The following is a 24,291-nucleotide window of genomic DNA, read 5'->3' as shown; positions in this document are numbered from 1 at the left end:
TCATATCTTTTGAGGCGTACACTTGGAAAAGCCTCTTTCATCTCATTATCCACTAGTTGAACCTTGCTACACCTTCTTGAGGATGTATACGAAGAGACAGAAGGACGTGAATGATTTTACCATTGCAGGTAAGGTGTCACAAGTCGCGTCTTCTCCTTTTCAAGAAGGCTCTGAACGGGAGAAGGGTATTCACTCGAGCCTCGTCTAACAGTTTAGTGTGTGTCCGTACCATAGAAGTTGAAGTCCAAGTCGCACTTCCTAGTAAAACATGCATCGTCACAAAGAGAGTCTTTAATCACTCATAAAACGCGCTAACAAGGAAATCTATTTCCTGATATGTGCCAAGTGATATGGTATGTTCGGAATTCCAGGGTCCATTCAAGGGTTAACCCGGTCCATCGGTTGCGATGGGTTGTTTCGTGGCTTTGTGACTGTTCGAAAAGATCAGTTACACCTTCACACTGAGATTAAGGTAAGGTAGATCTTCAAGTATAGACGTGCTGTTGGTCTATCTCTACTTTACATGTCATGACGATCTGATTCTGGAAAGGCAAGGCAAGGACATTCATATTCATAGATATAGCATTATTCCTCTCTTCTCTTTTTCTTCTTTCTCTTCTCATTATCGTTCACCTCCTTCTTCTCTTTCTATATAGGTTTATACGACAAGACCACTCTTGTCTCTCGACACTTAGTACACACAACAATCAACGCACGGTTGACAGGTTTCGCCGATCCCATCAATCCAATCCAAAAGAAGCGGCTTGTATATCTATTTCAGATATACAATACCCTCTCAACTTACATTCTTTACAACATCAACGCATCAGTATCAGCATCAGCATCAGCATCGATTCACGTACATATATACGAACTCATCACGACAGACCGACTTTGTCTTACATTGTTTCAGTAGACACAAACTGACCAAAACCAACCCGAAACCTTCCCAAAGCAAGCATCCCACCTTTGCTGTCTTACCTGGCCCAGTCCGTAATCATCCGTCCCTCAACCAGTAAAGAAGAAAGTAAAATTACCTATTCCCGGTTTCATTGGAGTCTTGTTTCACTTATAGTCATATCCACATACGTAAACAACTTTGAAGAAAACCAATTCAATTCGGTGAATAACAGGTACTCAAGTATCAAGTGGATGTTATATAAGATCAAAAACAAACAATCGAAAATCCGAGAAGGAACGATATCTTCTTTGTTTTGCTAGTTGGGTGATCTTTAGAAATAGACGTTGATCGTTTAGTTGCTGCTGTGCAGTCCAAGGACCAGGTGTCTTTTCATTTGTGAGTGACGTTCTTTTGTTGATTTCATCTTCTCTAGTTGCCTGTTGGTGTATGTGAGTGTGTGTGTGATCGAAGGATGGAAGCACGGTGGCGTGATCGGTACTAGACGTCGGTGGCCATGCTCTGTTATAATGAATACTCTGCTCGAGCTCGAGGATCAAGTTGGATGAAGAACTAAGATAAAGGACGATGGGGGATGGGTCAGAGCGGGTGTGTCATGGCGTGTTTCACCTCGATACCATCGTTTATCTCCTTCACAACCTCATGGACAGACCGATCCTATCAAACCTAGTATCATCCAACGTGATACCAAAGGACACGTATGACTAGTCTGTTCCATGTGTATTGTGTGTCCCAGCGTGATTGATCTTTTAGGTCTTAGTTTATCCCTTTCATCTCCCCCTCTTATCGTTGATATATCCTTTGTCAACGCGTTCGTCAATTCCAATCCATTTCATTCCCATCATCTTCAATTTCTACATCTTTCATCTTTCTCTTCTCTCTTCATCGTTCATCTGAACCATCTGTTTCGCCTTCCATTTCTACCCAATTTACATCTTAACACCTGCCGTGCAGCTCACACTCAACTCAAATCCATCTACAACATATAATATCAAAGGCTGATCAACCTTTTTTTGACTACCACGCGCAGATATCCCCCTCCTCTCACACTCTTACATTGATAATTCAATCTTCCTTTCATCCTCCTCTTTTGAGAAAGGATCAATAACTTACCAAGTTTTACCTAGAGTATAATCCTTTTTACTTTACGTTACACTGCTTTACTCTTTTACTTGGTAACCTATCTCCTTTTCCAACATCTCTCTTTTTACCAACTACAACAGCAACTTTCAACATAATCGACTTTCTGGTTCTGGTAACCTACGTATTTATATAAAAATCAATCTTATCAACTCAATCAAAAGCAGGTCTCAGTTCATCGATCAGTAATCAGTGATAAGTAATTTTCGATCTGGACATCTACATTCTCAGTCAAACACAGGATTTATCAGGCAAAATGGCTCAAACCATCTCATTCCAACCTTCTCACCCTCTCAACTTCTACTGTCCTTCTTCGCCCGATCCTACTCCTCTTCGACTACTAGCTTTCTCTGTTGCCGAGGCAGCTCTTCAACCCGATCCCAACTCTCCTTCATTCAACATGGCCATGGGCAAGATGCCTACCCCGCTCGAAATGGAAAGTTGGTCCCATCAACCTTCAGTCAAAACTTGGGAAAGGCGCGTATCTCAACCTCAGACTCAAGCTCGGAAATCTCTTTGGGATGTTGTCGAGCGTGCGAAGGGAAGACGAGTTCAAGAGAAACGTGAGTCGTTCTTCCGCTCTCTACTCGTGATACCTGTTGATTGATTGATTGCATTACAGCTTCGCCAGCTTCCACCGAATCAACTCTTCCTCAAAGCCCACCTGTCTCGCCCTCATCGTACAACTTTGTGCTCCCTCCCAACTCACCTCTCGCTGCGTCAGTAGCAGCCGGTAACTCGCCCTCGAAGAAATCCGAGGCATCTTCATCAATGCCACGAACCGATTATTTCCCCTTGTTCACTCAGTCCGCTCATCCATCTCCTTCCAAGACTACTTTCTCAGGATTGGATCAAAGTCGACCACCACCTGAGTTTGTTCCTCGACTATCTGCTGTTGAATTCTCAGCCAAATGCAAGAAGACTTCTTCAGTCGCTGCCAAGCATGGTAGGACCAAGTCCGATATTGGCTCGGGATCGCCTTCCAGTGATTCTTCCGAGATCACCGCCGAGGAGAAAGCCAAAGCTAGATCGAAGTTACCCAGTGTACCTTCCAGATTGCCCAGTCTCGCTCAGATCCAAGCTAGAATCTCTACCGATCACAAGCGATGTTCTTCAGCTGGATCACCTAACAGAATTAGGACAGTCTCAAGAACTGATTCTCAAGAATCCATCGAAGTGATCACGACTCCCACGGAGGAATCACCAAGACGTGAAGCTCGAATCGTCCTTGCGTCAATCCTGAGCAACAGGAGACCCGCGACTCCTCCTACGGAACCTTTGACTACTCCCGTCAAAGAACCTAGATTGGCCCCTTTTCTCAGAGAACGAACTTCCGGTAGATTATCTGGATCGGGACCGGGCGGAAAAGCCAGACCTATGTCGATGCCACCAATGTCTCTAGGTGAATTACCTTCTTTCGAAGCTATCGCAGCTACTTTCAACTCTTCCAAGTCTAAGCCATCTTTGAGAGTTACCCCTCCCAAAGAGCGATCGACCTCTTTCACCTCTGGCACTGGTGCTGGGAACGTCCCTTCACCTACTAAAGGTGTTTTCTCCAGGTCCAGTGCCAACGGCATGGTTACTCCAACAGAATCAAGATTCAGAATCAACTCTTTAAACTCTTACTGTACACCTACCAAGCAACCTTCTCCTTCACCCAGAAGAGCTTTCAGTTCACCTTCGCCCGCCTCTCCTACCGAAAGTATCAGATCGTCCTTCTCCAACCTTAGTGGAAGTCCATCTTTGTCTGTACCTATGATCACATGTACACCCGCTCCTCAAACTATCTTGAAGAACGGTGTTGAACAAGATTCGGATGAAGAAGGTGAAGGTGATGTGGTTCTGTTTGAAGGTGATTCGTTCGATAATGATGTGGAGTCTGATTTTGGATCAGAAGCTGATGCTGGAGCTGCGAGTGAACAAGAGGAAGAGATGAAAGAGAGAGAGAAAAGAGCAGAGGCAATGAAGAAGAGATTGATGTTGAGAAGACGATCTGACTGAGGTGAAACGAACGAATATGATATGATGGATGATTACTTTGATCTCTTACTGTAGGATATTTTCGATAATATGTACAATTCTTATTCATACAAAGTAGAATGGCCTAGTGCCATTTCCTTTACATTTTTGACATAGTTGAACTATGATACTTAACCAAACATAACACGTAGATGTAGACGTAGATGTAGACGTAGATGTAGAATATCTATTCGATGCGATGCCGATGATAGGCTCGAACAATGCATGATATGCGAATGATATTGATGTGTGCTTGGTGATAGTGACTGAACAACGCAAAAAGTAGGAGATGAATGCGGTTTAGTTCCGATGGAAGAGAGTGGATGCCGAGGACGCGTTTAATGATGACTTTGACAGCCCAAAAATCAAGATGTCTCTTTCTGCCTCATTGATCGTTCATTCTTCCTGTGCTCTCCGCACGTTCTGTTGACCAACCTTACCATCATGTCCTCCAACGAACTCATCCCTTTGTTCCCATCTGCCACTCATCCAGCGATTCCCATCTCAGCTCAGATCCTGTCCACCCTCAGACACCTTACGGGACCGGGCAAAGGTAACGATCTGAAACCTGAAGAGAGAGCAGCTTTGGTCGGTGTATCCGCTTTGTTGGGATGTGAGAAGTGAGTTATCGTGTATCAAGACTTATCAAGTCCATATGGCATCCATGTATATGCGTATGAATAATGCTAATCTGATTGACGATACTGTATTGTGTTACTTGCTTGGATGTAGAATTCAGAGTAAAGATTTACCATTATCGTCCGCTCAAAAAGCCTCGTCCGTCTCTCCAGCCCATTTCCGTTCGACCCTCTCCAAATGTCGAACCTTACTCGAATCGATACCTTCTCCTTCTGTCTCCCTCTCGAAACGCTCAGCAGGTGGATCACCTTCCAAAAGATCTTCAGCGTCAACGGCTGGTAATTCACCTTCAGAGAAATCCTCCAATTCCCACTCCAATTCGTTGGGTGTTCCTGAAGATATAGATATAGAAGAAAGTATCACACCCTCTGGAGGGGTCCGTCCAGAAGACGTTTTAAGTCCATTACAAACACCCAAAAAGAAATACAAGTTCAGTTCTGGATTAGACATCAGTTCATTGGTCAAATCGCCTAGAACACCGAGAACATACGATAGTGTCATTGCAAGTCCTTTACGACAGAGTGTAACTCGACAACCTTCTACCAAACATCCACAGCACACCACAAAGAACCAGCAGGAAGAGGAGGAAGGGGAAGGGGAGGATGTAGAAAGGACACCAAGTAAGAAAAATAAATTTATTGTTACTCCCGGTCACGGCCATGGGGTGGATCTTGAAAATCCACCTCCTGCTAGTGCGATAAGATCAGTCCAGAAACGAAGAAAGGGTGAAGATCCCTCGGCTTTCTTCGCCCTCCGACCTGGATCAGGAAACATATCGCATACTCCTAATAAATTTGGGTCTGGAGAAGGGATAGAGGTGGAAGGAGAAGGATGGATGCATCGACGTCCGGAGGAAACTCATCGGAAGAATAAGGTGAGAAGAATCGACCACGAGGGAGAAATACGAAGGAAGAAGAGGAAGGAGGTTAGAAAAGTCGATTGGACGTATAAGGAGGGCGTGTGGGGTAGACAGAAAGAGGCAGAATTGGATCAGGTGAGCTGCTATGCCATAGCATGGTGACATGTATTGGGTCAATGCTGATGGTGGATGAGGACTTCTACAGGTATGGAAGGATCTGGATATATGGTTAGGCAATAATGATATGTCGAGTATAGAAGATACTCCGGTCAATGGAAGTAACGCGGTGGATATACTGCTGAGTCTCGTATCGGGTTCAGCAGAAAATGAAGGGGACTGAAAGATTCCATTGGCTATTATCGGAGAGGTCATGTTCCTTTATATAGAGTGTTGTGTGTATACTTAGTTCACGTTGTATCTGTGCCAAATGCATTCTATGTTCTTTCCAAGCTCCTACTTAGTATTCTATAATCCACTTCTTCCTCCTCTTCCTCCTCATCGTCATCGACAGGTTCTTCCTCATTGATCCGTGTAGGATCTATCTCATCGGGTATGTACCTGCGAGGTGTACATCAGCTTGGATTTTGGTTAGATGGACATGATATGACACACCCTTGTCTGGTATAAAATGCTAAGGCGGACTCATTACCTACGCAGAACGAAGTCATCTTCTGGAAATATACCTCTCGTTCTTAATGATCTGTCAGATTAGATATTGACTCACTCTTCAAACACGTCAACATGACTTTATCCAGCCCCCTCTTCCTCCCTATATCCTCCAGTATATCCAACAGCTTCTTACCCAATCCTTGACCTCGGCACTTGCTGGAAAGCTGCACTTCATAGCTGGAGTCGACAATTCACGGCATCAATTACCATCCATCTCCAGTTGTAGATTCACAAGAATCATGACCACTCACCAATAAACGACTTCTGCATCCCTACTGCTCAGCGTTTCTTCCGTATCAAACCTGAACCCGCAGAACCCTAGTAAATTCTCGTATTCAAAATCCACTTGTGGCTCTTTGGCCTTTCCTTTCTTGTTGTTACCGTTTACGAATGGTGATGATGTTGATGAAAGTGACTGGGGTGGAGAGAGAAGTACGATGTACCTCGCATCTTGATCAAATAGTTCTTCTCGTTTGGATCGTTCGGTATAAGGAAAAGAGGATGTTTTCTGACTATGCACCGACACCAGTTACACAAGTAACAAATACGAATTTCAGTAAACCATTCCGTTCATTTTCATCACGCATGGGATTATATAATGGTCGAGAGGAGCTCACAGGTCATACATATTTTGATCAAATAACTTGAATATCGAATCCTGAGCATTTTTCGAGAGATTCTCTGATTTCACTAGAAATATCTCATACCTGTCTCGAAACAAGTCATATAAGCTTTTCCGTATCCATGTCAAGAAACACAGGTAACTCACGATCTGCCATCTTTCAGGGTACTGATGTTGGGTAAGTCAGGTGCTAGAACGGAGGTCGAAGCCTTTACTCTATGAATCAGTAAAAAGATATTCTTGTAAACAGAGGTAAGGTTTGACTTACCGCGTTAGCTGATCTGACCTTGGGAGTTGCCATTGCTTGATTTTTCCTTGAGTCGCTAATTCTACGACCAACTATTGTGGGGCGTTATATGAATATATTAATGTCTTCGAGAAGCAAGATGAACTCGAGCTGTTGTAATTTTGGACAACCTCCACTCCTTTTGTTGACAACAGGATAGCTGCTGCAGCCTCGGTGGCATTGGTGGAACAAGTGGCACAGGCATCTTGAAAAGCCATGCGTGACTCAAGGGGCGATGAGTGAAATATTGGGATCAGTGAAAGGTAAGCTCTAATATAATGTATGTATTGTATTATGATCTCATCAAAGGATATAATTGACTTCTTAAGGTTGAATGCGCTTCCTTTTATTCACCCATGCTGATGATTAGTCTCAGATTTGATGTAAAGCTTCAAGACCCCATTTGCACCTTGCGGTTAGGACATATCTACTTATTATTCGTTCTAGACTGCCTTGTCGTAAATCAGTTTCTTTGCTTGCTGAGTAACGGATAGAATATCTCGCTGCTTATACGTGGCCTAATATCATACGGCCTGACACATCATCTGATCTTAGCAGGAGGTAAGCTCACATCGTTTCTCCTTGCACTCGCCGAGGGCGAGCTTGCTGAAGCGACACGACTTTGGTGAAGCCTTGACTCTGTTGGTTGTGTGTCAAGGAACTATCATTCCCTCTTACAGTCCTCGCTCGGCAACACTGGAAGCTATCCCACCTGCCCTCCCACCGCTTTCCGACGTCAACGGGCCAGTCTTGACAGATGCCATACAAAGTCAGTCTACCCTCATTTTACTTGACATATCCATGAATGTGAACGTGACTGACGATGTGAGTGACTTTTTCCAACAGAAATGGACTCGAACTCCACAGATGATCCACAAGCATGGTACCCTACGACAGCAGCCATTCTGGCTAATATCAACTCATCATCTATCCAGAGTCTTTTCGACCAATTGTCTATCACGGGGAGTACGACCACGGTGAAACTTCATCTGTTAGATGGGGGAGTGAAGAATTATACAGTCGATTATGCCCAGGCGGTGATGAATGGATCGCAAGTCATGGGTGATGATAATGTCGGGTAAGTCGAGGTTACCACATCCTCCTCTCAAACTATCTGTGTATGTACATACTGCTCAGTATACCACATGCTGAGCGATATTTGAAATGTAGATGGCCGGCTGTGCTCCGATCAGCTATCATACAGCATAATACTCCCGGAGTCGAGACATACAGATTAGGTCAAGGATTAGCCAAAGACTGTCTGAAAGTATTAACTGGTGAGACATATAGAGCGGATCAGGTAGAGACTGTTGATTGATGTGAGTCTGAACCTCTCTCTCTCTGATTACAACCGTAAGGATCGAGAAAGGAATCGCTCGAAGGTGTCAAGTCATGATCACTGCCTGCCAATTCTGATTTCGAGACTAACACTGACGTTTCGCTACCCTTACAGGGAACGTATGGAATGATTTTTGTCCCGATAAACAGCCTTTCATCTTCCGTACGGTTGAACAAGGGGTTACTAAGTTAACTCCTGAACATCACTATGGGTTAGTACAGGTATTCAAGGAGAACAAGTGAGTGGCGGGATAAGCATTGAACCTAATCATCGACAGTTGTACGGTGATTCACCTCAAAGTCGTGTTACTTGCTGATACTCTGTATCAATCCTGCGACTGACCTACTAGAACGATTGATCTCTACGATCCTAACCCTGAAGTGGGAAGGAGAGTGTACAACTGGGACGATATTGTCAAAGATTTTTAGATATTGTCTCGTGGCCTGTTGACCTTACTAAAGAAGTCGGTTGATCTCTCGGTAGGGTCCTTCCATGGTATTGCTGTGCACGATACGAGTAGGGTACACTCGATTAGTGTGCACCTCTCTCTGTAGCACCTACTTCTGTTTTGTAATTGACTTGAATACCCGAGCCTGCCTATTTACCTGACATGCATCTCATTCGTTATATCTCGTCTACAACCAGCCCTAAGTTTCATTTGAATCGTGATACAATACAATCCAATACACACACCATATGCTGCCCTGATTTTAATTACGAATCCAGCTATGTAATTGTCCTTGGATGACAGGTCGATAGACAGGGGCAAGAGGTCAGTTTCATAAGCTTGGACGATCCACCCAATCTACTGATACACCAGAACACCAAGACCCGAGCAAGTCCTTTCATTGATTTGTCACTTACCCCTTGTGGAACAAGGAGACAATATCTAATCTAATCGAGTCAGGAGAACCCGCGCTGATCAGATCCGAATGAAAGACACGATGCTGTCTTTAAAACATAGTACAGTATAAATCACAGTGATCAACACTGTAACAAATAAGCCTGAGTTAACGACATTCTATTGTATGTCACATTTGTGAGACCGAGATGAAGAGTGGTGAAAGGAGTGACCAGGATTATGACATCTCTCCTTTCATTTATCCGTTGTCTATAGTATAAAAGAGTATTTAGATCTTAAGCAGAATATCTTGATCATAGGGAAAGATAGACACGTGATGGATAATGTGATGCACTGTACTCGTTTGTAAGATTTCGTTTCATCTCTTCAATCAATTACTCCAATTGCAGTAGAGTAAGCTAAATTAAAGTGTGACTCTTCCATTTTATAGCATTGTTTTGTCTGTTGTGATATAGTGTACTGTGATCACATAGAACAGGTCGAGTAAGTACATATATACAGTATGTTGATCAATCATTTACTAGCTGGTGAGCCTTGTAGTTCCTCGTCCGCAAATCGACAGCACTGATCATTGTTGATCTTGAAACGTATCCCGCTACAGTGTTATGTTGCATTTGTGCTGGACCCATAAACGTAATCTTTGCCAGACCCGTAGATACTTTACCAGGTCAAGATGAGCAATTCAAAGATAATCTGGCTGGACCATTATGGTCTGAGGGTGGTCCAGTCGTAACAGACGTCTTACAAGGTGAGTCATGTATATATCAATTATCCAATCGTTGTGAACTTAAATATCAGTTAGGTATATTGTATTAGGCGGCTTTTGACTGACGGTATGATATCTTGGTGTGCGCAATATGTATGTAGGACCCGATGGTGAATGTTGGTTTCAAGCTAGTTTGGCAGCACTGGTGAAATGTCATCCAGCCACTATTACAAATATCGTTGAAGATATCGGTATAGGCAATGGTGAAGAGGGTAAAGATACAGATAAAGCAAAGATCAAACTTCTTACTAAAGATGATGAATGGAAATTTTTGGAGGTGGATCATAAATCTTCTGTTACGGGTATAGCAGATGGTCTAACCAATTGGTAAGTAACGGACACTAAACTTAGATCATATCGAGTCCAGTGGCATGCGTGCTTTGGTAAGATGTGATACGAGTTAGTGACCGATGGTTTGGTGTTGTCGTACATAGGTGGCCAGCAGCTATCAAAAGAGGGGTAATGAAAATGGGTGGATATGAGGGTGTAAAAGAAAATACCCTAGATGGTGGAAAAGCTTCAAATGCGTTGAGGTTTTTGACCGGTAAAGAGGTTGATGCGACAATCGAACCAACAATCCCAGGAGCTTGTGAGTCCTTCTCCAACTCAAATTACCCCACGCAACACATTACCGTACAGTGCAGTAAAGTGTAGTATACTGCAGCACGCCGTTGAAACAGTACTTGTTCCTCTTAGGGTATTGGATCAAACACTCCAACAATAGCCCAATGGTGATCGGTACCAAAGGCGAAACATCCAAGTTAGACAGCAGACACGCATACGCTGTAATGTCCTATAGCGGTGATGGACCGGATAACGCAAGGTGAGTTCAAACCAACACGTGTGATACTACTCATCAGCTGAATCTTGTTTGCTGATTTTATTTCCTTGATCACCATCGAACTCAGAGCAAGGTTACGTGATCCGAATAACGGAGTGAAGTGGTACGACCTCAAGGATATCATAGATGACATACAGAATATCGCCGGATTGGCAGATTTCGCTAGTGTACCTTGATGGCTTGCTGATTGGCTTTACTGTCCACAATTTCCTGTCTTCCTAAGATCTCAACTAGTCCCAAACGTATCTTCAATGTATGTCATTTGATTCTTCTAAACCCCACAAAAATTCGGACCACTCGTCAGAAGTGAGATTATCAGGTGCATGTATGAAATACAAGAAATAATACAGGATGTCTCTCTCAGCTACTCTCCTATCCTCTGAACCCAAAACCCCCTCTCCTCCCATAGCACAGGACAACGCACGACTATACTTTATAGTCTGACACATAAACGTATAAATAAGTGGAGAAAGGATAAATTATGATGCTTTGTATTGGGTTGACATACTTGTTTGATGTAGCGCGTTGTGTGTCGATTGAAGAATGGGTTGATGGCGGCAAGGTATCAGAGCATAGGTCGTCGGTCATTGAGAAAAGGAGATTCAGATAGATAGGAGGACGACTTGACCAGCAAGTCATGGCTGGATAACAAGAATATCAGGAAGTCGAATAAAAGGGTGATAGTAAACGTAGGGGGAAAAGAGGTTTAGTATCCTCTATATTGAGCAGCTTGGGCGTATCTACAATACCGCGAATAATAAGCAAAACATTCCTTGTTCAATATTCATGTCACACTCACGGTCCATCAGCACCTCCAGTAGGTCTGCCCAAAGCACCATATTCACTCGCATTGGGGAAAGACAGTTCACCTGGGTAAACACCTTGCTGATCATGTTGGTGCATTGCTTGAACATGTCCGTGTCCGTGACCTGAACCACTTCCGATCGAATTACCTCTTTGCAAGTCTGCGTAACCTGCATCATCTTGAGTAGGAGGAGCACCTTGGTAAGTTGCATAACCTTGATGATCTTGTGTGACAGCTTGAGGAGGGTATTGATATTGATCGTAACCATGTTGAGGTTGACCTTGTTGGTCGTATGCAGCCTCGTAATCGTATTGTTCAGCGTGGGCATAAGGATCTTGGTTGTACATTGCATAAGCACCAACACCGGCTGTACCAGCTGTGAAATCGTGAGGGGGAACACCAGGGACATGGTTGGGATCATCGAGCTCGGCAACCAATTCTCTTCGTTGTCTTGACGCGGATGAATTGGAAGCGGTTCGTTGAAGTGTCTTCTCAAAGCTATTCAAATAAGAAGACTTCAATTTTGTCTCCCACCTAAGTCGTTGAGAGGGACAACTCACAAGTCATCGTTCATATCACCGTTGTTAGGCGAGAAGTCAATAGGATTCATCCTCTTGCCGAACCTGTTCGAAGGTCTCAACTTCCATTTTCTGAACAACGTCCAACCGATACCAGCCGCACCGACTACCGAGGCGACGACGATAATAGCGATTAAAGCGGTTTTACCGATACCTGAAGATTTCTTTTCTCCCTCGGCAGACTCAGCAGTTGACGAAGCTTTATTAGTCGTTTGTGACTTTGATGCGGTGGTGACGAGAACAACGGTCGAATGAGCGGTGGTAGATGCCGCGGCGGACGTAGCGACTTGAGAGATCGTGCTGGGAGCGGCTTCAGTCGAGATTGAGGTTGAAGATTCCACATCTGATGAAAGAGTTGAGGAGACTGTTGATGATGAGAAGTAATATGACTGGTCAGCTATACTTGAACTTGTACTTGATGTCATTTGATAGGAGACACCTGAAACGGAACTTGAGAAGGAAAAACTTGTATCTGCACTTGTACTCGTACTTGATTCTAACAGGGCACTTGAACCTGTACTTGTAATTGTACTTGTGCTCACACTTGACAGTTTTAGGGAATGAGAGGAAAAGGGAAGAAGAAATTGATATTCACTTGTATCTGAAGTCACACTAAAGGTTGCGAGATCTTCTGTCGATGTTGAAGCAGCGGAAGACTATTGGATATGGATATCTCGTCAGCTCATCCATTCGGTGCATTTCTATAGATCTGGGTGAACTGACAGTAGCAGCACTTGAAGAAAGTGTGGATGAAGGTAGACCATCACCGAATTTCCCACTGTTTGATGCGCTGGTCACTGCACTGGTGATGGCATCATCGTCATCTTGGGCTGCAGAGGCAGTAGCGGAAGTAGCGAGGCTGGTTTGGGTCGCTGAAGCTTCAGCGTTGTGTTGGGAGATCGAAGCTAAAGTACCATTATCGATGACGCCTCCTGCTCTCGGGACCGGTCGATTGGCATCTACGACTGCTCGTGCGTGATGTCTCCTGTGAGGATGAGCGGGTGGTGCACCTTGATGGGCCAGTACTAAGGGGAGAAGTAGAAGGGTAGCGGAGATGTGCATGTTGAAAGATCTGTAAGGGAAGAGTGATCAAAGGAAAGTGTGGGTAATGAACGTTAGCGATAGTCGATGAGAACGAGGTGCTGAACGAGTCAGGAAGTGAACGACGAGTGATATATTGATATGGTATGTTCTGAATGATTACTGACTGTTAGGTGAGACGAGTATACGATGATGACAAGGACTAATGACCACGATTGTTTATCAATCTAAAGAGCGACTTTCTTCAGCAAGTAGGTATTAGGGTTGTATACTGTATGGTACAGTGTGATATGTATGAGGTTGAGCTTGGGTCCGTTTGTGTTGGTCGGACCGCAAAGGATGAAAGGAGCGTGTGTGTGAATTATATTATGGTAGGTGTTCACTTGTCAACAAGTAGAGGCTAGGCTGGTACTCAGTTGAAGGCGGGTCTGTTTAGACTGAGGTTTGAGAAGTAAAAAGAAGTAAAGAGAAGTAGATCAAGTGATCTTCGTTGTTCTTTTGTTGTTGTACAGATGAGGGGATGAGAAGAGTGAAAGACAAGCACAAGCACAGCTCTGCGTAGGAAGAGGATGAGGATGAGAGAGAGATGCATGTTCCAGACCTGACAGTTTTATTGCCTGGTTATTTACGCACAGATCGTTTCATCCGACACGACAACGGGCACAAAACAATCAATCACGTCCCTTCTTTGTCCTGCTGCCCTGACCCTGAATCTTTTACCGTCCGTACTTTCTTAAATTAGTGGAGAGACGCGACTTTGGGCCAATTCGCGCTAAATGCAAGCTAAAGGAGGCGGGTGAACAGGTATGTTGAATACGTAATATTGTGGTCAAACCGGAGATCCCGGCTATGTCCACTCATGGCATGGGATTGACGAATATAGCGAGTGGAGGAATGTGCATGTTGATGACGATTTTTGCAATGTTGAATGCTTGCCCAACACATAATCAGCTACGATCAGTCGAGTACAAGGCGAAGGATGACCAAACAGAGTATATAGCCTGCTAGTCAGGCTATCAGATATACACAGCTCTCGGAACGGTCACGATATATCATCAAAGATGTCGAAGCAACCACCTGGACCGACACTGATTCAAGTTCCAAACCTATTCTCAATAGTCGAACCTGGTGTTTACAGATGTGCGAGTCCCACTGCAGCTCAGGTAAGCTAAGGTTTTGCACCAAGCTTGCGCTCATAGCTCACTGATCTCTCTACCAACAGGTACAATTCCTATCATCCTTGAATCTTCGAACGATAGTCTCTCTCACACCCGAACATCCTATTAAACCATTATTGACAATTATGAGGACATCCGGTATAGATTTTGTAAGTATCCAGTAAAGTATCAGCTACGATCTCCTCATGTTATCTCCCTGTAAATGTATCTTATGCTGATCGCAGCTTTCCCATTGTGACAGATACATCTAGGATTGACACTTTGGCGACCTCCTGGAACAGAATGGAAACCCGTACGAGATGAAGTTATCAAAGTCACGTTAGAGAAATATATACTAGATACTCGTGCGCATCCCGTACTGCTTATTGATCCGTAAGTACATACTTCCATGACTTCTGTGCGGTATCTGGACGAGACTGTGCTAATGATTGGTGGGTTGGATTGATAGCATCGGAGTACATCAGACAGGATGTGTAGTTGGTGCGTTGAGGGAGATGCAAGGATGGAACTTTGCGTCTACGCTTGTTGAGGTGAGTGATCGCATTTGTAGTATCACCTGGACCTACGACAGGAGACTCTGCATAGTATGAACCGCTGACTCCTCTATGAACGACCAGTACCGGGCTCATGCGGGTAGTAAACATAGATATGCGGATGAGCAGTACATAGAGGTAAGTAATTCATCTGCACACAGATACTTCCTCTCCTCTACCTCACATAGTTCATCTTGACTCCCAATCCTCGGGCAGGCCTGGCCATACCTTTTTTTTTCCTTTATGCACTGTCTGATCTCGTGATAAAGAGGATACTGACCGTGTCGATGCGCCTAGCTATTTGACCCAGACCTGGTGAACCTTCCACCCCCTCAATATAGGCCATCATGGTGGATACCCTCCTCAACAATAGACGATGAATCATCGGAAGAAGGAGAAGAAGAATCCCAAACGGTCAATCGAGAAGTGAATGGCATAGTACCAGGACAAGAAGGCGTCAAGCCAGATATACCGGACGAAGTTGTTGTACAATAGCATGTATGCAATATCTGACCATTGGCTCGACTCACGTATGCCATGTCTAGGCTAGCATACATATTACATAGAATCCATAAGAATGGGAGTGAGAGATGAATATGGTTGACAACGGGATCAATCGCCACAACCAGCTAGCGGCGATACAGGGTTCGGTTAAGGAATAAAGATCTATCTATACGCTTCATCATCGGACATCTTTCTACGTGATACACCCTCCACTCTTCGATTGATTACCAATGCCAATGTCATGCTCGATTCTATCTATACGTTCCAATCGATAATTCACCTACGTATAGCAATCACATCTACCTGTTGTAGTCTTCCTCGTTCAGCTGTTCACCGAATCGACAGGCTTTCTCTTTCTGTACATACCCTCAACATGCTACCGATCCGAGCAGCTGTACGATCATCTTCTTCCCAGCGATGCGGCATCGCAACATGCTCTCGGCCGACCCATCTCACACGATCATTATCACTTGCCACTCGACCCCTTCCCAAATCCAAATCACTCTCTCACTACATTGAGATAAGCCGATCTGGAGATGCGGTGCTGCATCAGAGGGGTATACATAGCTCGTCGAGGTTGATGGAGAAGAAACGATGGGTGAATCCTGCCAGTGAGAACGATAAAGATAAGGGTAAAGAGAAAGAGGAGAAGGAAGAAGGCAAGAAAGGATCAGAGGAAGTGGAAGCCAAAACTCAATCAGAGAAAGAGGGTGTAAAGGAAACGGAAGTAGAGAAGAAGAAAGAAATAGAGAAAGATGGATCGGAAGAAGCTGAGTCGTCCAAAACCGCCGAAGAAAGAGCCAAAAAGGAATCATCATCATCTTCTACCGCTCGATCTTCAGCTTCGGGCAGCAGTTCATCATCCAACAATCCATTCTCTTTACCTGGATCTTCGTCCGGTAGTGGAGGTGGAAGTGGGAAAGAAATAGTGAAACCCAATATACCCGAAACTTATCCTCAAGTATTAGCTGTTCCCATCACCCATCGACCTCTATTCCCGGGATTCTACAAAGCAGTCACAGTGCGTTCCCCACCCGTCATCAAGGCTATCCGTGAACTACAAGCGAAAGGCCAACCATACGTCGGAGCTTTTTTGCTGAAAGACTCGAATTCCGATTCGGACGTGATCGAATCACTAGATCAAGTTCATAACGTCGGTGTCTTCTGTCAGATCACAAGCTGTTTCACTTCGAATGAAGGGGAAGGTAAACCTGAGAGTTTGACTGCTGTCTTGTTCCCTCATAGAAGAATCAAAATTGATGAGTTGGTAACCCCTGGACAACTATCAAGTGAAGCACCATTAGTAAATGTATCGGAATCAAGCGTGGAAGCCGATGAAAACCCAGAAGGTCATGTGGAAAGCTTCGAGCCCGATGTACCATCCGTCGAGGAAGTGAGAGAAGAGCTTGGAACGGTTTCTAGAGAGTCTGAGGAAGGTCAGGATCAAGTTGGTAAGTTTAAGCATGTATCATTGGAATCTGGTTTGGACTAGTGACTGACTGTTGTGATATGTCACTATATAGAAACACCTAAACCCGCTGAACCTAAAACCACTAAACCTCTTTCGCCTATCAACTTCATCCATTCCCTTGTCCCTGAGGTATCGATCACAAACGTCTCCAACGTCTCTCTTGAACCATATCAGAAGGACTCGCAAGTGATCCGAGCGATAATGTCAGAATTAATATCAGTATTCAAGGAGATCGCTCAATTACAGCCGATGTTTAGAGAACAGGTCACATCATTCGCCATGTCCAATACGTCTTCTCAAGTATTTGACGAACCTGATAAACTCGCCGATCTTGCTGCTGTAGTATCCACCTCTAACTTGGAAGATCTACAGGCAGTATTGGAATCTACCAACGTTGAAGATCGATTACAACGTTCATTAGTCTTATTGAAAAAAGAATTGATCAATGCGCAATTACAATTTAAGATTGCTCGTGATGTCGATACCAAGATTCAGAAGAGACAGAGAGAGTATTATCTCATGGAACAGTTGAAAGGAATCAAGAAAGAATTAGGTATGGAGTCAGATGGTAAAGATAAGCTTATCGAACAGTTCAAGGAAAAAGCAAGTAAATTAGCGATGCCTCAACAGGTTCGAAAAGTATTTGATGAAGAATTGAACAAATTGGTACATCTTGAACCTTCAGCTTCAGAATTTAACGTTACTAGAAATTATATCGATTGGTTAACCCAGGTTCCGTGGGGTGTACATTCACCAGAGAATTACGATATCTCACATGCGATCAAGGTATTGGATGAAGATCATTATGGTTTGAAAGATGTCAAAGACCGTATACTTGAATTTATGGCCGTAGGTAAATTACGTGGATCGGTAGAAGGAAAGATTTTGTGTTTGGCTGGTCCACCTGGTGTGGGTAAGACTTCGATCGGGAAATCCATTGCGAGAGCTCTTGGAAGACAGTTCTTTAGGTTCTCGGTGGGTGGGTTGACCGATGTGGCGGAGATTAAAGGTCATAGAAGGACTTATATCGGGTGAGTAGGGGTTCAATCTACACTGTTACTATACACCTATCTGTTACTATCACACCCTGGTTCATTTCGTCTCCCTGCGTTTCATCATGCACGCATGTCAAAATTAATGCTAATTCGATTCGTGCAGTGCCATGCCTGGTAAACCTGTTCAAGCCCTCAAGAAGGTCGCTACTGAGAACCCTCTGATATTGATTGACGAGGTCGACAAGATAAGTAAAGCTTATAATGGTGATCCTGCGAGTGCCTTGTTGGAAATGCTGGATCCTGAGCAGAATAAATCATTCTTGGATCATTAGTGAGTTAGCAGTTGCTTCCATACCGGCGATAACCATTAACTCATATGTTTCGATAGTCTCGATGTGCCAATTGATTTATCGAGAGTGCTCTTCGTCTGTACTGGTGAGCTATATAAGCAGATCTTCCTTGCGTCATATGCATAGCTGATATTGTGAATTTTTTTAGCAAACGTTCTTGAGACTATTCCCGGACCTTTACTTGACCGAATGGAAGTTCTCGAAGTATCAGGATACGTCTCAGCGGAAAAGATGAATATCGCCGAGAAGTACTTATCGCCTCAAGCTAAGGAAGCATCGGGATTGAAAGAGGTTGATATCGATCTCGAACCTGGAGCTATCGAGGCTTTGATAAGATACTATTGTAGGGAAAGTGGAGTTAGGAATCTGAAGAAACACATCGATAAAGTGGGTTTCACCCTCAGCTGTTTACCACTGATTCTGCTGTGAAATTTGGAGACCTAAGCTGATTGTTGTGTTCATAGATCTACCGAAAAGCAGCTTTCAAGATAGTCAGTGATCTAGGAGAAGAAGCTTTACCTGAACCTAAAGAACCTGAAACGACGGAAACTGTAGAAGCTCAAGAACCAGATATCAAACCTGCTTCTGAGCATTTACCGGGAGATCATTCGCCTTCGCCTGGTGATGCCGGTACGACGAAACCTGTTACGACTGTTCCGAGAGAACCATTGAAGGTCCCTGAGGGTGTACATGTTAGGATCACCCAGGAGAATTTGAGGGATTATGTTGGACCGTGAGTGTTGATGATTATGACAGCGCCGAAAGGGGAAAAATCGTCGTACTGATATTTTGATTTTTGAATAGACCCATCTACCATAAAGATAGATTGTACACTTCGTCTCCACCTGCTGGAGTTTCGACAGGATTAGGCTATTTGGGTAATGGTTCAGGTGCTGTCATGCCTATCGAAGTCACTGTGAGTCTGGCTCTTCCCTCCTTCCCCTCTTTCGCGCGATTCCGTAACGAATCGCTTTCTTTCCTCACATTCCAATATTCCTCCTGGGCATGATCATCATAGCACTAAGCTTACACTCTGCTTCCCTATCATAGGCAATGCCAGGTAAAGGTAATCTCCAACTTACCGGTAAACTAGGCGAAGTCATCCGGGAATCCGCCCAAATCGCCTTATCATACGTTAAATCTAATGCTTATTCATTGGGAATAACCAAATCGGATAACGAGGTGACGTTGAACGATAGAGACGTACATTTACATATGCCCGAAGGTGGAATAGGTAAAGAAGGTCCCTCGGCTGGTACGGCCATCTTGACTGCTTTTGTCAGTTTGTTCACCAAAACGAAGGTTGATCCGGATGTGGCTATGACTGGAGAGATCAGTCTGTTAGGGCAGGTCCTGCCTGTTGGGGGATTGAAGGAGAAAATGTAAGTGAAAACACCTAATTGACCGTTCTGGGTCAAGTAATAGATAACTGATGGTGTGTTGTTCGGATTTGTTGCGATCAGATTGGCAGCGCATAGGGCAGGTATCAAGAGTGAGTATCGTATTCCTATAGTTGGATTACTTTCCTCTTGTTGACAGTATGGTGACTGATCTGATGTCATGTTGTGTGACCTTGCAGAACTCATCGTTCCAATAGCTTGTAAACCCGATATAGACGAGAATGTCCCGTTGTCAGTCAAAAAAGGAATCGAATTTGTCTTTGTCGAAGATGTTAAACAGGTTTTATATGAGGTGTTTAAAGGTACGGAGAATGAGAGTAGGTGGAGGGAGACGTTACCTTTGGAGAGGCAACCTGAGAGGGAGAAGTTATAGATGTTAGGTGGGTATCATGCTTAAGAAGTGAATTGGATCTGTTAGATGGATCGATGATGTGTAGACATACATACAGAGGGAAAGGAAAGGAGAGGCTTTTATCGACATCAAGCAGATGAAAAGTAGGAAGTCATAGGTCATTTCCAGTTATAGCATATTTGGTTTCGCCCTTGTTTCCTCTTCGGTATAGTCATACAGCAGACTTATAGGATTTAAATGCATATTATCACAATTCAAAACTCGTCCTTGATCTGTACGAGTATTGACATGCTTTGTTCGACTTGCAACCTGGAATGTAGATGTTCGGCTATCTTCGCACTCAATTTAAGCGAGATAGTCGCCAATAGCCTGCAGGCCGACGAGTCGATCAAATCTCTCGAATCATGCATCTTCTCTCCTTAGCGAGAACGTGGTGTACCTCCGTTGTTGATTACATATTAAGCTTGGATCGATCCCATCAAGCGTCGGGTACGATCCACCCCACTTCGGTACAAGCTTTGACTTTCAAGCATATATATAACAAACGAGTCAGTCATCGCGAACGAAGCCAAGAACGAACCCTTCAATCACCCCCCAGCGAATATGACAACCTATATCAACAACTACGCTCAACCTTCACCTACACCTAGGGATATACACCTTACGACCCCTCCTGAAGAGTATGATCTCAATTACGTGTTTGATGTTAAGGAATTGAAATCTGATAAAGTTGAATTAAGACCTATCATAGTGAGTGTGCTTGACTCGAACCAAGTAGGATAAAGCTTACGTCTGGCTGAGATCGATTCTAGCCATCAATCCATGCTCAGTTGATACTCGACGCATACTCCAGATCACCCGAAGTACTTAGATGGCTGGGATTCGCTCCGTTTAGGGATTTGGGTGATGTTTTGGTATGGATCGAAAATACTTGTAGAAGGGCCGCTGTACGTGTCACTTTTTATGCTCTACCTTTTTCAACCTATGCCATGTCCACTTTCCCTCGAAATGTAATCATTCCTTCGTTAAGCTGACTGTGAGAGGGTGTATAGGACACACTCATGCTCGCAATCTTCACCCAACCTCCAAATAGCACGTCACCAGTCGATCCAAAAGATTATGTCTTTGCTGGAATAATCGGTATGATAGCGTCAAATTATCAAGCTATGATTTGTGAACCTGGATATATAATGATTTTACCTGAATTTCATGTGAGCTATCTGCCTTCAAACATACAATCGATAGGTGTTACAGCATGGGTCTGGTATGGTATGCTGATTGAAAATTGACTGGTTGGTTCAGCGAACTCACGTTCAAACTCACGCAACAGGCTTGGTGATGCATCGCATACTAGATCATCCATCACAAGGTGGACTGGGTCTAAGACGATGTCAATGGATAACTACCACATTGAATATCGCTAGTCAGAACGCCGCTAAGAGGTTGGGATATACTTATGAAGGTGTACTGAGATGTATGAGGGTTTTACCACCTGGGAAAGAAGGTGCGAGAGGTGAGTGGGCTCGCGCAGGTCATTATACCTCTCACAGCCCACGATTCGTCAACATATAAATTTAATTCATATGATAGCAGGGAGATAGGCTGATATACTGAGTTTCGTGGTAGAGGGCCGACAAGATGTTAGACAATCTGATGGTCAGGTTAGAGATGATTGGTATGCTTCTGTTACGTGGTATGAGTGGGAAGAAAGGGTTAGAGAACATGTTGATAGGCTTATGAATAGACAGTAAGAAGGACTGTATGAAGTGGTATGTAGTAATGACTCGTCGTGAGTCCATAGAATATCATTTGTAACAGAAATGTCAGCCGTTGGGACTTGAAACAAGATAAGATTCAAGTAGACGTAGGGCCTTACATGCAGCTCCTTTGAATCTTCCTTTTGATCCTTTGGACATTCATGACATATTGATATGTGCGTAGGGTTTCTGATGCTCTCAAGCTTAGGCGAAATCTCACTTGACGAACTGATACCAATAAGAATGACAAGCTTAACAACTGAAATCCTTAACTCTTGTTGATTTTCATAGTCGTTAACGTTGTGATAAGCAATAGTCATTAAATGACTTCTCATCTTATCTTCAACACCATGTCATTCTTACCATATTCGTACAACCCCTCACTCTCACCTTACCCTTCATATTCATACCCCTTCTCACAATCGCTCACAACTCCCTCACCGATATACACCTTACTGATAGTTGGAATGGTACTTTTCATGGCTGCTAATATTATGCCTAATCTGATTCCTGCAGCTGACAGAGTATGGTAAGTATTCAAAATCGTACACTTTAGCATGTAAAAGCTGATTTTGAGTATCTATGACGAAGGCACGTCGCTCCTATGGTCTTGCAATGGGGATTCATAATCATCATCTTTGCACTGAGTGAGTGAGCATCATTCTCATGATCGCAATCAGCTAACAAGAGAGTAAAATATAGTGGTACAAATGCTGGGTGTTGTCCCGGGTGTACCTCAATTACATATCACCTACGTCCATATGGCCATAGCGAGTTTATTGTGAGTCCCGTTCAGTCCGCGCTGGGATGAACTTGTCAGATCATGGTACGCTCCTTTTGTCTGTTTGGGATACGGCCTTATTTATTCGAACCATGATAATAGGTTCATCCTTATGTGGAACCATATCGTATCTGAAATCCCACCGCCTGCAGAAGAGAAGAAATCTTCTGGTTCTTCCTCTCGAGAAAAAATATCAGAAAAGAAAGACGAGAAAAAGAAAAAGGATGAAGGGCCGTCTGAACCTTCACCATGGGATGATTTACGATCTCATCCTTCTGCGTTCCTCACTACCAGATTGAACAAGTTGATGCCTTGGCCCTTCCCTTTGGGAAAAGCGAAGAGGGAGGGTAATGAACTGTGGTGGGAGAAGGGAGTGCCAAGTCATGTGTAGGTTTGGTGAAATGACCTTTCGACTCGTAGAGCTTACACGATTGATTTTCTTACAGAGGACATTTTAACAAGCCTGATCCGGATATTGAGAAAAAGGCTAAAGAGGAAGAAGCTCGCAAGAAGAAAGACAAAGAAAGAGCTAAATTGAAAGAAGAGGAGAAAGCTAAAGAAGCTGAAAGGCAAAAAGGGAAAGAGAAAGCTAAGAAAGAAGCCGAGGTAAAGGCGAAAATGAAAGAGGAGGAATTGAAGAAAGCTAAAGAGGATGCGAAGAAGAGGAAAGAGGAGGTGGAAGATAGGTCAGTACAGTACTCAGAATGGCTATCAAGTGTTTCTCTAGCGAGAATGGAAGAAGGCATAGTGTTGATTCGAATATTTTTGCTGATACCATTTTTGGGACGGTCATCAGACATAAGCAGAAGCTTTGGAGAACGAAATACCTAGCAATGATCATCGGAGTCAGTATGCGTGAGTTTGTCTTGCGATAAATGTGTTAAGGTAGTGCGAGTGATTCTGACGTGGACCTACAGTGAATAAGACTTTGGGTTTCTTGCTGCTGCTCCTATTTTCCCTTCAGATGGTATCTCAAGAGCTCAACGATGCACCACAGGCCTCTTCCACCAATGGTAGTAGTAGCGGTAGTCCGTCGAGTTCTGGTTCCTCAACAAATCAAGAAGAGAAAGAAAAACTCGCTCGACTCCAGGCGCAGAGAGAGAAGGAGAAAGCAGCGGCAGCGGCAGCAGCCAAGTCATCATCATCATCATCATTTTCTAGAGATCCTTCAAAGAATTCCTCTTCGAGCTCTTCATCAAGAGATCCTTCCAGATCAAGCTCTAGCTCGGGCTCAAGCTCGTCAAAGTCTAGCTCGAAAGATCCTGTGTCCTCTGATGCGATCAGAAAGGCCTCGGGAAGTACGACAGTCACAAATGTCGATTCGGATGGAGGTGGTATCGGTGTACCTTACCAGGCGAGTAATTCACACACAGCAGACATTCTGAGCTAACTTGATCTTGATTTTTGTAGGTCGGGTTCGGGATGAACTACATCCATACGCCTAATCCGGATAAGAAGGATAATTTGACTTTACCAAGTATGACGATACCTAGTACTGGGATGTCACATCCTCTGATGACCACTACGTATCGACAGTATGCTAACTAGTAATATATCAGTATATGTGTAGCCATATACGGGTGCG

At 43.9% G+C, this 24,291-nt stretch overlaps 10 protein-coding genes across 10 annotated transcripts; 8 read left to right on the top strand and 2 right to left on the bottom strand.

The window, feature by feature from the left end:
* Positions 1-2,315: 2,315 nt before the first annotated feature.
* V865_003069 (uncharacterized protein) lies at positions 2,316-4,060 on the top strand (the record flags this gene model as incomplete). Its single annotated transcript, XM_066226868.1, has 2 exons — positions 2,316-2,622; positions 2,682-4,060. The coding sequence occupies 2 exons, from the start codon at positions 2,316-2,318 to the stop codon at positions 4,058-4,060; spliced, it is 1,686 nt and encodes a 561-aa protein (XP_066082965.1).
* A 462-nt stretch (positions 4,061-4,522) lies between these two features.
* On the top strand, positions 4,523-5,916 carry V865_003068 (uncharacterized protein; the record flags this gene model as incomplete). The annotated part of the gene is made up of 3 exons (XM_066226867.1): positions 4,523-4,698; positions 4,811-5,711; positions 5,782-5,916. 3 exons carry the CDS (start codon positions 4,523-4,525, stop codon positions 5,914-5,916), a joined length of 1,212 nt encoding a protein of 403 aa, XP_066082964.1.
* Positions 5,917-6,010: 94 nt separating this feature from the next.
* Positions 6,011-7,168, bottom strand: V865_003067 (uncharacterized protein; the record flags this gene model as incomplete). The annotated part of the gene is made up of 7 exons (XM_066226866.1): positions 6,011-6,134; positions 6,189-6,225; positions 6,301-6,422; positions 6,497-6,757; positions 6,863-6,952; positions 7,015-7,076; positions 7,136-7,168. 7 exons carry the CDS (start codon positions 7,166-7,168, stop codon positions 6,011-6,013), a joined length of 729 nt encoding a protein of 242 aa, XP_066082963.1.
* An 833-nt stretch (positions 7,169-8,001) lies between these two features.
* Positions 8,002-8,920, top strand: V865_003066 (uncharacterized protein; the record flags this gene model as incomplete). The annotated part of the gene is made up of 5 exons (XM_066226865.1): positions 8,002-8,231; positions 8,324-8,372; positions 8,458-8,472; positions 8,607-8,671; positions 8,842-8,920. The coding sequence occupies 5 exons, from the start codon at positions 8,002-8,004 to the stop codon at positions 8,918-8,920; spliced, it is 438 nt and encodes a 145-aa protein (XP_066082962.1).
* Positions 8,921-9,856: 936 nt separating this feature from the next.
* V865_003065 (uncharacterized protein) lies at positions 9,857-11,137 on the top strand (the record flags this gene model as incomplete). The annotated part of the gene is made up of 6 exons (XM_066226864.1): positions 9,857-9,881; positions 9,956-10,102; positions 10,222-10,447; positions 10,555-10,709; positions 10,817-10,943; positions 11,029-11,137. The coding sequence occupies 6 exons, from the start codon at positions 9,857-9,859 to the stop codon at positions 11,135-11,137; spliced, it is 789 nt and encodes a 262-aa protein (XP_066082961.1).
* A 530-nt stretch (positions 11,138-11,667) lies between these two features.
* On the bottom strand, positions 11,668-13,406 carry V865_003064 (uncharacterized protein; the record flags this gene model as incomplete). Its single annotated transcript, XM_066226863.1, has 5 exons — positions 11,668-11,701; positions 11,761-12,264; positions 12,327-12,708; positions 12,940-13,000; positions 13,068-13,406. 5 exons carry the CDS (start codon positions 13,404-13,406, stop codon positions 11,668-11,670), a joined length of 1,320 nt encoding a protein of 439 aa, XP_066082960.1.
* A 1,040-nt stretch (positions 13,407-14,446) lies between these two features.
* On the top strand, positions 14,447-15,591 carry V865_003063 (uncharacterized protein; the record flags this gene model as incomplete). Its single annotated transcript, XM_066226862.1, has 6 exons — positions 14,447-14,548; positions 14,608-14,712; positions 14,805-14,935; positions 15,012-15,093; positions 15,181-15,234; positions 15,394-15,591. 6 exons carry the CDS (start codon positions 14,447-14,449, stop codon positions 15,589-15,591), a joined length of 672 nt encoding a protein of 223 aa, XP_066082959.1.
* Positions 15,592-15,973: 382 nt separating this feature from the next.
* On the top strand, positions 15,974-20,189 carry V865_003062 (uncharacterized protein; the record flags this gene model as incomplete). The annotated part of the gene is made up of 10 exons (XM_066226861.1): positions 15,974-17,051; positions 17,124-18,102; positions 18,230-18,397; positions 18,455-18,501; positions 18,565-18,803; positions 18,881-19,149; positions 19,221-19,332; positions 19,467-19,798; positions 19,880-19,908; positions 19,996-20,189. The coding sequence occupies 10 exons, from the start codon at positions 15,974-15,976 to the stop codon at positions 20,187-20,189; spliced, it is 3,447 nt and encodes a 1,148-aa protein (XP_066082958.1).
* Positions 20,190-20,771: 582 nt separating this feature from the next.
* Positions 20,772-21,919, top strand: V865_003061 (uncharacterized protein; the record flags this gene model as incomplete). Its single annotated transcript, XM_066226860.1, has 5 exons — positions 20,772-20,918; positions 20,981-21,115; positions 21,221-21,379; positions 21,471-21,681; positions 21,795-21,919. 5 exons carry the CDS (start codon positions 20,772-20,774, stop codon positions 21,917-21,919), a joined length of 777 nt encoding a protein of 258 aa, XP_066082957.1.
* A 356-nt stretch (positions 21,920-22,275) lies between these two features.
* Positions 22,276-24,254, top strand: V865_003060 (uncharacterized protein; the record flags this gene model as incomplete). The annotated part of the gene is made up of 8 exons (XM_066226859.1): positions 22,276-22,454; positions 22,517-22,572; positions 22,628-22,706; positions 22,809-23,093; positions 23,153-23,392; positions 23,503-23,561; positions 23,624-24,060; positions 24,117-24,254. 8 exons carry the CDS (start codon positions 22,276-22,278, stop codon positions 24,252-24,254), a joined length of 1,473 nt encoding a protein of 490 aa, XP_066082956.1.
* Positions 24,255-24,291: the final 37 nt, after the last annotated feature.

Source organism: Kwoniella europaea, chromosome 1 (genome assembly GCF_036810445.1).
Source record: "Kwoniella europaea PYCC6329 chromosome 1, complete sequence".
NCBI classification, from domain to species: Eukaryota; Fungi; Basidiomycota; class Tremellomycetes; order Tremellales; family Cryptococcaceae; genus Kwoniella; species Kwoniella europaea.
This window is presented reverse-complemented; position numbering and strand designations above follow the sequence as displayed.